This window comes from Drosophila takahashii, chromosome 2L, assembly GCF_030179915.1.
Source record: "Drosophila takahashii strain IR98-3 E-12201 chromosome 2L, DtakHiC1v2, whole genome shotgun sequence".
Lineage (NCBI taxonomy): Eukaryota > Metazoa > Arthropoda > Insecta > Diptera > Drosophilidae > Drosophila > Drosophila takahashii.
The window spans coordinates 24,503,978-24,517,302 of record NC_091678.1 but is presented as its reverse complement, the minus strand read 5'-3'; the positions used below and the strand labels follow the sequence as shown (position 1 = coordinate 24,517,302).

Here is a 13,325-nt window from a genome sequence, read left to right as displayed (position 1 = left end):
GAAAATGTCTTTCTCCCTCCCACTCATGCCAAAATCGGCAAAAAGATATTATTTAATCTTAATTTTACAAGAATTGTATAGTAAAAACGATGTGCTTTGATCCAGGTGTGTGTTTTTATGGGTGTAAGTATAATGTTTGAAATAATTAAATAGTGCAGACCCGCCAGATTGTTGGGAGAGTATCTTACCCACCTGTATAATGATGTAACGGTAAAGATCCAGTCGTGTTCGACTGAAATATCAAATGAAAATTCTAAGTAATCCCCTTCGGGCTATAAATTCCAGACATATAAACGGTAGCCAATTCCAGGCCTGGCCGCACCTACGCCGAACCAGACAAAATGCCCAGGATGGCGAAACACCCAGACTCTCCGAGCGTAACAGGGCCATCATTCACATCGTCAAGATGTGCATCCTGCTGCTCCTCTGGCTGGGCTGCACCGTTATCGTCTTCGTGTTTGCCGCCGAGGAAAAGCCGCTCAATACGATGGTCACCGTGATGCCCAACCAAACGGTTTTGCGTAAGGTGGACCTGCCCCACAATGGGGTGAGAGTAACGCTGCTCGGACCCGTGGACTGGGAGCTCATGCGGTTTCCCGAGGAGGATAACGGGGTTTACGGGGCGGGCCTGCGGTTGGAGTGGCGCAATTCCGATTTGAATGTCACCTACCGCCGGACGGACATGTGGAACATTGTGATGGCCAGCGATGGAACGTCTTACAACGAGGTGTCCAAGAACTTCAGGATGCACCATCAGGCAGATCGACAGGCTGTAATCTCCCTGGAGAGCAAGCAGGACTCACCGGTGTCCCTGCACATGGTGGTCAACAACAATCCCCTGATCACCGACATGTGCGTCCTTTATGCCGGCCTCCTGATTCTCGGCCTTTACATGCTGATCATTTTCGACATTATAGATCACACCTTCGCCGCCCTCATCATAGCCACTACTGCGATCGCCGTTCTGGGGATCCTGGAGCATCGGCCCAATGTGCACACGATCATATCCTTTGTCAACTTCGAGTCCCTGATGCTGCTCTTCGGTCTGATGACCATTGTGGACATAATGGCGACCACTGGCGTCTTTGAATATTTGGTTGTTGGCACCTACAGGATCTCCAGGGGTCGTCCTTGGCCTTTGATATTTTTCCTGAGCATGCTGACCGCATTTCTGTCCGCCTTCCTGAACAGCGACATTATGGCTTTGGTGTTGACCCCCATAACCATACGATTGTGCGAGGAGATGTCCTTGCGGACAACCTACGTGCTAGTCGTAGTGGCCATATTCGCGGACATGGGTGGCGCCCTCACGCCCATGGGCAATCCTCCGAATGCCATCGTAACCACCAATCCGGCTGTGGTGGCCGAAGGCGTTGACTTTGTCCAGTTCGTGATACACATGCTGCCGGGAGTGCTGGTCGCCATGTTCGTGGTCTTCGGGATAGTCTATGCGACGCATAGGAAGAGTATCTTCGTGCTGGACCAAAATCAATTGGATCTGATGGAGGAGAAGAAGACGGCGGGGGACAAGAAGCCACCCAGCCAGGAGACCCTGGAGCGCATAGCTCAATTGAAGCAGAAAAAGCCGGGAAGGTATTGGCTGAATCCCGTGGATAACTTTGCAGAAACGTTGGCGGGTCTGGAGGAGGGCAATCGGATTAGGGACAAGCCGCTGCTAATCAAGTGCTGCATCGCCCTGATCTTCGCCCTCCTCTGCATGATCCTCCACTCGATACCCACGGTGGCCGATGGCGCCTCCCTGGGTTGGGTGACCCTGCTGGCCGCCTTCCTGCTCATCATCCTGGACGACAAGAACGACTTGAACGCCACTCTGGGCATCATCCAGTGGATCATTCTCCTCTTCATCGCCGCCCTCTTCGTGCTCTCGGAGGCCGTGGATCAGCTGGGACTCTTCGAGTGGATCGGGGACCGGACTGTGGTCCTGCTGACCAGCCTGGAACCGCAGCACCAGACGGCGGTGACCACCATGGTGCTCCTCTGGACCACCGCCCTACTGACGATCTTCATCGACAACGCCGCCGTCACCATCTTTATGCTAAAGTTCAGCTTCCAAATGGCCAGCAAGGATGACATTCCACTGCCCCCGATGTTCTGGGCCCTGACATTCGGCGCCTGTTTCGGGGGAAATGGATCCCTGTTCGGGGCCGTCTCTAATGAGATCATCGCCCTGATCGCCCTCCAGCATGGCTACAAGATCTCCTTTTGGCACTTCTTCGTCATCGGATTCCCGTTGATGCTGGTGACCATGGTGATCGGTTCCGCTTACCTTCTAATTGCCCACTCGGCCTTAAACTGGAACTAAGCCCCGAGTTTCAGTTGGTAAGCAAAGAAAATATTTGTATGTAATTGCAAATATCAATGTATTTTGTCCATATACCTGTCATATCGAAATATAAATCTTAATAATATTATCTTTATTAGTCTTCAAAAAAATTAAATGTTTTAATGTCTAAGACTTTCTGGGTAAAACAATAAAAATTTTACAACTTAAATGTATAATTATTGGTCATAGTTATAGTCATAGTTAAATAGTTATTCTTACATATTCCCCTCCCGAATAACTAGCATTTAATCAGCAAAGAGGTTTCCATTGCGAGCATTTTGGACAAACTTTCTTTTATGTCACTTTTCTAGTCCACAAAAAACCAAAACGCAGACAAGAGCACGCGGAACGTGTCCAAGTTTTGATGGCTGACAGCAGTGGGTGCTGCATTTTGGCCACAATTGTCAGGTGTCGCGATATTCCACCGCCTGTCAATCCAATTTCAGTCCGATATTCCATCGATTTTAAACAGCCAGAAGGGCGATGGATTAATCCCCAAAATACAACGACAAATATAAAAGGACTTGCCTCTCGCTTACTCCTATGCTTAGTACTAGGCTTTTGCCTAGCTAGCTAGGCATTGGAGTAAGCGAGAGGCAAATGGGACTTTTTTCACCGCGGTACTCAGATAAGCCAAAGAAATGGTAAGAAAATACCAAAAAAAAAAACAGATTTAGCGGATGAACGCCTTTAGCCGCGGCCCAAAAGCCTAGTACTCAGTTCGGCTAAGAGTTTTAGGGTGAACTTCCGTTTAGCTCCAACCCCCGATTTCGTTCAAACTTTCAAAATCCACGTTATTTGGGGTCCTGATTACGGGAAAAATAGTCAAAGTTGGCGCAAATAACGGCATCATGGAAAATAACGGTAAAAACTGTTTTTCTTAAATATCTTCGAATATAATAACCTAATCAAAAAGCTAGCTAGGAGAAATGAAAGCTATTAAATAAATGAGTATTTTATGTTTTATACATTTTTTCTGTAAAACTAATAGTTTTCGTAAAAAAACGCTAAAAAAGAATATTTTTTCATAATAATTGAAAATAAAAAACCGTTGGAGCACACTTGCGTCATTTTGCCCGATATATCGCACGAAAGCTTCATGTTATATCGGTGTGTCAAAATTTATATCGATGTCTCTCGATGTATTAGCGATGATACTACCTAAGCACGAGAATGGCATTACATATTTTAGGAAGAGCATTTCAGTTCTCGTAGTTAAATATAACATTTAGAAAACAAAATAAAATACGAACAAAATAAATTCGAATTTTTGCCTGCGGCGCTTTCCTCGCCCGTACCTTACTACTTTCTTTAAAAGCTTATCCACCTTTCATTCAGGTCATCCGTTCCATTTCCTTTTTTCGAGGAGCATGAACACGATACATCGTATAAAAAGGCAAAATAGGTCCATCACTAGAGTAGAAGGTAAAATGCTGTTATCGACTAATCGAAAACTATCTGTCGCCATTTTATGGCGGGATATTGTAGTATTTTAAAATGTTCACACCCAATTTAAAATACTTCTTTTAGTTTTTCCTCGAAAACCTTTATGTTGACGATGAAAATGATCAATACAACAAGCTACTGCTTAATCCAGATAAATGTAAATCCATGTCATTTTATCGATCCAATCCATATATTTGTACATACTCAATAGATCACTCTGCACTTAAACGCATTGATACTGTTCTTGATCTTGGTGTCCTATTTGACCACAAGATTTGTTTTAATCGCCACGTCAGTACCATCTCCAATAAAGCTAAATGCTTATTAGCATTCATAAAACCCTTTCACCACTAAACTCCTTTACGTCTCTTTAATTCGTCCTACAATTGAGTACTGCTCCAGTGTTTGGTCTCCACAATATGAGCACTATTAAAATATGATAGAATCCGTCCAAAAGCAATTTCTCCTTTTTGCACTACGAGGCTTAAACTGGGAGGAGGGACGCCGTCTGCCTTCTTATAGAGACAGGTTCCGCCTCTTGGATCTACCTACCTTAAAGGATCGTCGGACCTGTTATGGTGTGATATTACTTCACAAACTCATCACTGGCGTCGTCGACTCAGTTGATCTGTTAGCCACCCTCAATTGGAACGTTCCTTGCAGAGCTACTCGCCGATTCCGTCCATTAGCACTTCCTGTGTGCAGGTCAAACTACTCCCGTTTCGACCCCTTCCGAATCCTATGTGATAACTATAATGAACTTTATCACCTCATATCCTATGAGTGCTCTGCCAAGGCTAATTCGCTAAAAGTCATTGCGTTCCTTTCTTCATCGACTTAATAAGTTCTCCTACGTTACAATAAAATTATTGTTTGTTTTTTAAATTTATGATGTATATAATATTAAGTCTATTGAGCAGTACATTGCTTTAAATAAACAAAAGATCCGTTTTATAAATATCTTCTGTTTTTGTTTAAAACATTTTTTGATTTTTCTTTTATTTTCCGAAAAAAACTGCAAAAAACCGAAAATTTTACAATTTTTACCGTTATTTTTCAAGATCCCGTTATTTGCGCCAACTTTGGCTATTTTTCCCGTAATTAGGACCCAAAAACACGTCAATATGGAAAGTTTGAAAAAAATTGGGGGTAGGAGCTAAACGGAAGTTTATCCATTTTCTTATATTTGTATGAATATTCCTATGGGAGCCTTAAGATATAGTAGTCCGATCCGGCTCGCTCCGACATATGTACTACCTGCAATAGAAAGAAGACTTTTGGGAAAGTTTCATCGCGATAGCTTTAAAACTGAGAGACTAGTTCGCATAGAAACGGACAGACGGACAGACGGACATGGCTAGATAGACTCGGCTATTGGTGCTGATCAAGAATATATATACTTTATGTGGTCGGAAACGACTCCTTCTTTGCGTTGCAAACATCTGACTGAAATTATAATACCCTCTACAAAGGTATAAATATTAATCTTTTAGTGTGACCGAAGTTTTCGGAGTTCATCCGCAATGCATGTAGCAGGGTCTTATGCCCTTTCCTCACCAGAGCTGAATGTAGCATTTTGACATTTTTTGGTATATGTTACATTTTTCCCATATATTTTCAAGTGGTTCTAGTGGTGGGAGAAAAGAGCATTCGACAATAAATGCTACTACATTTTGATATTCTCGTGCCTAAAATACCAAATATCTGACTATCGACAAAACGGCCATCGCAAAATGTTCGAAATTATCAAGGCCCACTATAGATAATTTCTCTGCAGAAAAAAAATTACGAATAACTGCAGTTAACAAAATCTGACCAATCTTTTGCCGCTCCGGTTTGTCACAGGAAGTAAGAGGCAACAAACCACCATATCGATAAGACCACCGAAGGATTGCCAAATCAACAACAAAATGATCCCAAAAAAAGATCTAATGTGCATTGCATAGCAATATATAATGCAAACAAAAGCTTAATAAAACATTCAAATCTTTATTGTCCATGGTCAATACATTTGATTGTTCAAATCTCCTGCTTGCGGATTAGTATTTGAGAAATTATGCCCATATCTCAGGTTTTGAAAAATGTCTTTCTCATGAAAAGCTTTCAACGCTTTCCTTTGTGTTTCCGTGCCTGCGCTGTTTCTCTAGCTGTTTCTGAATTTTCAGCAGAAAACACATGACAAACATAAGATAATTTTTGTTAGCATTGAATATTTTGAATTTAAAAGCAAAGCACATCTGTTTTCAAAATAATAAATGCTGAATGCTAAATGCTGTCCCGTGCGGACAGGAAATAGCATTTTTTTGAATACCGAAAAAATACTACAGTATGTACATCAGTGAGGAAACGGCATTACTCTCAGCAAACAAATCAACTGGCGCCAATTTTAAAATATTACAAAACGTTGAGCCGACCTGGGTCGCAAGCTTTAAATTCCCTGTTGGAATGGCGATATGTATTGCAGCAACTCCTACAGGCAGTTTTCCATTGGTTTTTGTGGTTTTCCTTCCATTTATACATTGTTATTGGCAAACCGCTTCTGCACAAACACAGCCAAAGATCAAATTTTTTATTCTTTGGGCCGCGGCTAAAGACGTTCATCGGAATTCATCCGCTAAATCTAGTATTTTTTGGTATTTCCTTACCATTTCCTTAGCTCAACTGAGTACCGCGGTGAAAAAAGTCCCCGGCTAAAGGATTTAGCTACCTATTTGCCTCTCGCTTACTCCTATGCTTAGCTAGCAGTTTTCGTCGTACTGAGTACTAGGCTTTAATTCTGTAAGCAATATATTGATTTGGTGGAGTGTGAAAGCAGTGTATTGATTAGGTTTAAGTGATTTATATACCGATAACTATTATTTATAAGTAATGTACCAATTCCGCCGTTTCAATATTGCTAAGAACTTTGTATAATGTGAGGATCGGAGAACGGTGATTTATATACCGACAACTATTATTTATAAGTAATGTACCAATTCCGCCGTTTCAATATTGCTAAGAACTTTGGATTATGTGAGGATAGGAGAACGGTCACACTATCAAAAGGCAGAAGCGAACACGTTGCTTTTTCCTTCGCTTCCAGCTCCGCTTGTTGCTCCGCCTGTTGCCTCGCCTGTTGCTTCTCCTCCTTCTTCTTCTTCTTCTCTTACTTGTGGCGGTATGCCTCCTGCACATCGGCTTCGTGGGCGGCCTGCTTCCTCCGCTTCCACTCCCGATGCGCCGTCTCGAAGTCCTTTTCGACCGCTCTAGATATCTTCTATGCATCGATAACATGAACTTAACAAATGTTAACCCACAACTCTATAGGGTGAATTAATTGGATCGACAATGATTTTTTTTTATTAAGTTTGAAAAACAATAATTTTTTTATCGATTCTGGGGACGAATTACAGCGCAAGTCCGTCAGTACTGATTTTAGTGCTGAAAATGCTCACTCCACGCTGACTTGAGTAGCGGGTACACTGTGAAGAACTTTCGCCAACTCATATAAAAAGAGAAATTGAAATTTTGCCTCCTCCCAATATTCCATGATGCCAGAGGTATCGCAATCGGGGAGTAGTTTTCAATTTCTTTAAAAGCTTGTTTGACCTCTTCTTCAACGTGTGAATCACTCGCGTTTACTCTAACTTCTATGGAGTCTAAGAAGTCGGTCAATAATGATTGCTGTTGAGAGCTCCAAGATGGTTGCAAGATAATTATTGCGACTTTGAATTTTTGTATTTATTAATATTATTTCTGATATTTACTTATTATGACAACATAATACTTAATGTAGCTGCCCCATTGGGAACACTTCAGTCCGGAGAGTCCCCCGGAGTCAGATGACCGATCAGGACGGCCCACAAATTCGGAGGATGCCTTGGATCCGTGAGCACATCCAGTCTGTTGGCCGCCAGCGGTCATTTGGCCCAAGGATCAATGGGAGCATGCGTGTAGTCCGCAGTGTCCCAGGTTGCTAGTCTCATGGCAAGCGTTTCCAGTTTCCGGATGTCCTTGGTGTTCAAAGCGACCGCCATGTCCGCATCCTGATACACATCTTGGGGGCTCTGAGGGGCAATCACGGGTTTGGGCATATCGTTGCTCTCCGCAATGACGGCCACTATCGCAGCAGTCGCGCTCCACATAATTGTGGTACGCGCATTGGCAGCGCATTGCGTACTGCCGCCAACCGCCCCCGATTCGGTGAAACCCACCCCTTCCACCACGGCCAAACGAGTTGTAGTTGTTGTACTGCTGAAATGAATAAAATATCTAAGTTTTTTATGGAAGGGGGTTAAAAACTTTAAATACTTACATATCCACGCATGTTGAAGAAGGAGAATTAAGTAAAGCGCACGCTTTGCGACTTTGAATTTTTGTATTTATTAATATTATTTCCGATTTTTACTTATTATGACAACATAATTCTTAATGTCGCTGCCCCATTGGGAACGCTTCAAACTCGTCATCTTGGGACAATCCGGAGAGTCCCCCAGCTCCAGGGGGCCCGGAGGGTCCCCCTGATCAGGACGGCCCCCCAAATCCGGAGGGTGCCTTGGATCCGTGAGCGCATCCAGTCTGTTGGCCGCCAGCGCTCATTTGGCCCAAGGATCAATGGGAGCATGCGTGTAGTCCGCAGTGTCCCAGGTTGCTAGTCTCATGGCAAGCGTTTCCAGTTTCCGGATGTCCTTGGTGTTCAAAGCGACCGCCATGTCCGCATCCTGATACACATCTTGGGGGCTCTGAGGGGCAATCACGGGTTTGGGCATATCGTTGCTCTCCGCAATGACGGCCACTATCGCAGCAGTCGCGCTCCACATAATTGTGGTACGCGCATTGGCAGCGCATTGCGTACTGCCGCCAACCGCCCCCGATTCGGTGAAACCCACCCCTTCCACCACGGCCAAACGAGTTGTAGTTGTTGTACTGCTGAAATGAATAAAATATCTAAGTTTTTTATGGAAGGGGGTTAAAAACTTTAAATACTTACATATCCACGCATGTTGAAGAAGGAGAATTAAGTAAAGCGCACGCTTTGCGACTTTGAATTTTTGTATTTATTAATATTATTTCCGATTTTTACTTATTATGACAACATAATTCTTAATGTCGCTGCCCCATTGGGAACGCTTCAAACTCGTCATCTTGGGACAATCCGGAGAGTCCCCCAGCTCCAGGGGGCCCGGAGGGTCCCCCTGATCAGGACGGCCCCCCAAATCCGGAGGGTGCCTTGGATCCGTGAGCGCATCCAGTCTGTTGGCCGCCAGCGGTCATTTGGCCCAAGGATCAATGGGAGCATGCGTGTAGTCCGCAGTGTCCCAGGTTGCTAGTCTCATGGCAAGCGTTTCCAGTTTCCGGATGTCCTTGGTGTTCAAAGCGACCGCCATGTCCGCATCCTGATACACATCTTGGGGGCTCTGAGGGGCAATCACGGGTTTGGGCATATCGTTGCTCTCCGCAATGACGGCCACTATCGCAGCAGTCGCGCTCCACATAATTGTGGTACGCGCATTGGCAGCGCATTGCGTACTGCCGCCAACCGCCCCCGATTCGGTGAAACCCACCCCTTCCACCACGTCCAAACGAGTTGTAGTTGTTGTACTGCTGAAATGAATAAAATATATAAGTTTTTTATGGAAGGGAGTTAAAAACTTTAAATACTTACATATCCACGCATGTTGAAGAAGGAGAATTAAGTAAAGCGCACGCTAGATATGGACCGGAAAGGAAGTTGTTATCGAAAGCAAACCTGGTGTAAGCACGTTGTTATCGAAAGCAAATGCGATATTTAAAGGTTTATGGTATTCTTTTTTTGCTTTAAAATAATACCCCCTGCCAGCAACAGCAATGTTAAGCAGGGACCGTAAATAACAGTTATTTGTGATTTTTATTTTAAAAAGACTACTGTGATATTTGGTTTTAAACGTCAAAAATAACGTTTTTTTTACTCTTGTCCACAAAGTATATGCATTTCAACAAATCTGGAAAGCAAATTAACTGTTATTTGTTCATGTCTATAAAGTGCATAAAAACCAGTTAAATTGTTAATAAAAACTTGTACAAATCTCAGTAGGCCTTTTAAAATAAAAATCAAAAATAACTGTTATTTACGGTCCCTGATGTTAAGGGAATCTCTATCACATAGAATACACTAGTTTACAGCCAAACTGCTCCAAAGCAATTGATGGCAATTTTGTTAGTGTTGGACCCCCAAATCACGAAAATACCACTAATTTTTTTTTCGATGGCACAGTTTTTTTTTTAAGATTTTTTAAAGTTTAAATATTGGACTTTTTTCGAATTTCTTCCTATATCTCGGCAAATATCCACCCAATGGGGCCAATTTTTATTTCTTTTTAAAGTCAATAGATCAGAGCTTAACTTTGCCATACAGATCAATATGATTGGATAATTAATGGCAGCGAAAAATGTGTTTCTTGGTCCACTGTAAGTCTGCTGTATGTATCGTAAAAACTCGAAATAAATCCGTTGAAAAATCATAATGGGTACAAACTTAAAGTTTACATCCCACCGAATAAAACAAGCCGAGTATGGCCCAAATTTTTTAATGTTTAAAAAATGCGTATCCTGAATCCTGAAGATGCGTATCATCCCACACTTGAGGTTACTTTAGAAGCATCAGCTCCTTTACTGTCATGTCCCGAAATCGAACCAGCAACTTTTCGCTGTTTTCGTAGAGCTAAATTTGCTGAAATGAATAGGCATTTATCCCAACTCGATTGGTCTTTTATGGATGCAAATGATAATCCCTCACATATTGTAGAACAGTTTTATAGCTTACTATATTTAGCCTTCGATAAGTTCGTTCCTTCATTTCCCACTGGAAACGCGTCTCATAAGCCTCCGTGGTTCTCTCGTCGACTCTCTTTCCTTAAAAACACCATGTCTAGACTTTTTAAGAAATATAAGAGAACTGGGCTGCAAGTTGACCATTCTAGGTATCTAATTGCTCGTTCCAATTTTTTAGTCCACAATTCCGATTGTTACAACAGTTACCTAAACCGTTGCAGAATCGAATTCCAAGACAATCCCAAGCAGTTCTTCGCATTTGTTAATTCGAAACGAAAATCGCAACTATTTCCATCATGCCTTCATCTTGATACAATATCCGCCTCTAGCGACTCCGATATTGCGAACTTATTCGCACAATTCTTCCAGTCCACGTACTCTTCTTTTAGTTACGATAACACCTCTTCCTACCCATACCCTCTACCTCATTCCAACTGCTTTTTCACTCCCCTAATTAGTGAGGACGATGTTTTACAAAATTTGCACACAATCAAGACGTCTTTCTCTTCTGGCCCTGATCTTGTACCGAGCTGTATCTTAAAAAAATGTGCTGATGCCTTGTGCAAACCGCTATCTAAACTGTTTCAAATATCCCTCCTTCATTCATTTTTCCCTGAAGTTTGGAAGGAATCTTTTATCATTCCACTTCATAAAAAGGGAAGCAAGTCGGACATTAAAAACTACCGTGGTATTGCAAAACTAAGCGCAATTCCCAAGTTTTTCGAACAGCTTATTACCGCTCAGCTACAGCACCAATGCAGCTCAGTAATGTCCCCAACTCAGCACGGCTTTATGAAACGAAGATCAACGACTACAAATCTTCTTGAGTTTACTTCAGTCATCAGAAGCGCTTTTAAAAATGATAATCAAACCGATGTTATTTTTACGGACTTCAGTAAAGCCTTCGATTCCGTGAACCATCAGTTATTATTGAAAAAATTAACACTATTAGGATTCCCGATCACGTTGACTAAGTGGATCTCAGCCTACCTGACGAACCGAACTCAAAGAATTGCTTTTAAAAGCACAGTCTCAAACCTTGTTCACGTAACCTCTGGTGTTCCGCAAGGGAGCCACCTTGGACCCTTACTGTTTGGAATTTTCATAAATGACTTGCCCCAAGTTGTTCTCTCTGCTCATGTTATGATGTATGCTGACGACGTAAAACTCTGTTTGCCGTTATCGAATCCCGATTCCCAGGCACTTTTGCAAGCTGATCTGAACAATCTGAATTCATGGTGCATCCAAAATTTGTTGTTTTTGAACAATTCTAAATGTAACTTTATGTCCTTTTATCGGAAGAAGCTTCTCCTAACTACATATTCTATTGGGTCGAATGAACTTGAACGCATAAATTCCGTTACAGACCTTGGAGTGTTATTCAACCACAACTTAAATTTCTCTAATCACATTGGTACAATAGTTAGTAAAGCAAAAGGCGTTTTTGCCTTTGTTAAGCGTTGGTCGAAGGAATTTGAGGACCCCTACACCACAAAACATTTATACATTTCCTTGGTTCGTCCAATTCTTGAATACTGCTCGTGTGTTTGGTCACCCCAATATACCATTTATCAGGACCTTATCGAGTAGGTACAGAAACAGTTCCTTTTGTTTGCTCTACGTGGTTTAAACTGGGAAACACATCGACACCTGCCATCGTACGTGGATAGACTGCGTCTACTTAACCTGCCCTCCCTCAAGGATCGTCGAACGTGCCATGGTGTTATGTTCCTGCACAAATTAATTACTGGACTTGTAAATTCAAGCTACCTTCTTGGTCAAATTCGTTTCTCTATTCCTGTAAGGTCTACTCGACACTTTCGACCAATTGCCCTCGATATTTGTAAAACTAACTTTGAGTTACATGATCCATTTCGCGTTTTATGTTCGCAATATAATGAACTGTATTTTTTGATATTCTCGGAATGCTCTGTTAATTTAATTGTAACAAACATCCTAACTTACCTGTCCCTGCCCCCTTCCACTTGATGTGAGTAGGGTACTATGTTTATGTTGGCAGATATTTGCTAACTTTAAATAAATAAATAAATAAATAAATAAATAAATAATGTTTTCGGTCCCAGAACAGCTTAAATTTTGGCCCACCCATAACAATTTGCTTGCAATGGCCTTTTCGCTTACAACAAAACTAAATATTAATAATAAATTTCAAAAAATCAACAAGCTTACACATTTTTACATTTTTCCCGACATTGGTTTGAATATGTTTTCGTAGTCAACGTTCTAATTTCCACAGTCAGGAGAAAGAATTCAGAGTTGCACCGAAAAATCATCGGCTAACTATCGCATAAAAGAGCCCGTCAAAGTCTGTCAAATTTTAAAGGGGAACTAACTGGATCATTTTCGGAACAGCTAAACCTTATGGACCATCCGTTCAACGGATGGTGAATGGATCTCTGGGAAGACCCTATAAAAGAGGTTTATTTTTACTTTTAAATGTATAATGCTGTCGTGAATAACTATTGATCGGATGGTCCATAAGGTTTTGCCGCTCCGAAAAATCCCCTCTTGGCAAGGATATACCACACTATCACTATCTACTGAATGGTTTGTACATAGTTCACTTTTATTTGTGGAAATTGGAACGAACACTACGAAAGATATGCTTAAAAAAATTCGATAAATGTTTAACAGTTTCCTATTTTCAAAATTGTTTATTTTATTTTAAAAAAAATAACACTAAAAATACATTTTTCATGATAAGCAACTGCTGTTCAAGTCAAGT

General features: G+C 41.9%; 2 protein-coding genes across 5 annotated transcripts; one reads left to right on the top strand and one right to left on the bottom strand.

The window, feature by feature from the left end:
* Positions 1 to 217: 217 nt before the first annotated feature.
* LOC108067296 (P protein) lies at positions 218 to 2,422 on the top strand. Of its 2 annotated transcripts, XM_070219476.1 has the most exons (2): positions 711 to 852; positions 918 to 2,422. In XM_070219476.1, exon 2 carries the CDS (start codon positions 1,031 to 1,033, stop codon positions 2,321 to 2,323), a length of 1,293 nt encoding a protein of 430 aa, XP_070075577.1. In that variant the 5' UTR covers positions 711 to 852; positions 918 to 1,030; the 3' UTR covers positions 2,324 to 2,422. The 2 variants fall into 2 exon arrangements, with proteins under 2 accessions (XP_017011746.2, XP_070075577.1); XM_017156257.3 differs by having other exon boundaries at positions 218 to 2,422.
* Positions 2,423 to 7,570: 5,148 nt separating this feature from the next.
* On the bottom strand, positions 7,571 to 9,381 carry LOC138911918 (uncharacterized). Of its 3 annotated transcripts, none has more exons than XR_011417548.1 (3): positions 8,760 to 9,381; positions 8,085 to 8,698; positions 7,571 to 8,020 (listed from the first exon to the last, which is right to left on the bottom strand). XR_011417548.1 is itself a non-coding variant. In XM_070211561.1 (3 exons), exons 2-3 carry the CDS (start codon positions 8,094 to 8,096, stop codon positions 7,706 to 7,708), a joined length of 330 nt encoding a protein of 109 aa, XP_070067662.1. In that variant the 5' UTR covers positions 8,097 to 8,698; positions 8,760 to 9,379; the 3' UTR covers positions 7,571 to 7,705. The 3 variants fall into 3 exon arrangements, 2 of the variants coding, with proteins under 2 accessions (XP_070067662.1, XP_070067663.1); XM_070211561.1 differs by having other exon boundaries at positions 7,571 to 8,023; positions 8,760 to 9,379; XM_070211562.1 differs by having other exon boundaries at positions 7,571 to 8,023; positions 8,085 to 8,695; positions 8,760 to 9,379.
* Positions 9,382 to 13,325: the final 3,944 nt, after the last annotated feature.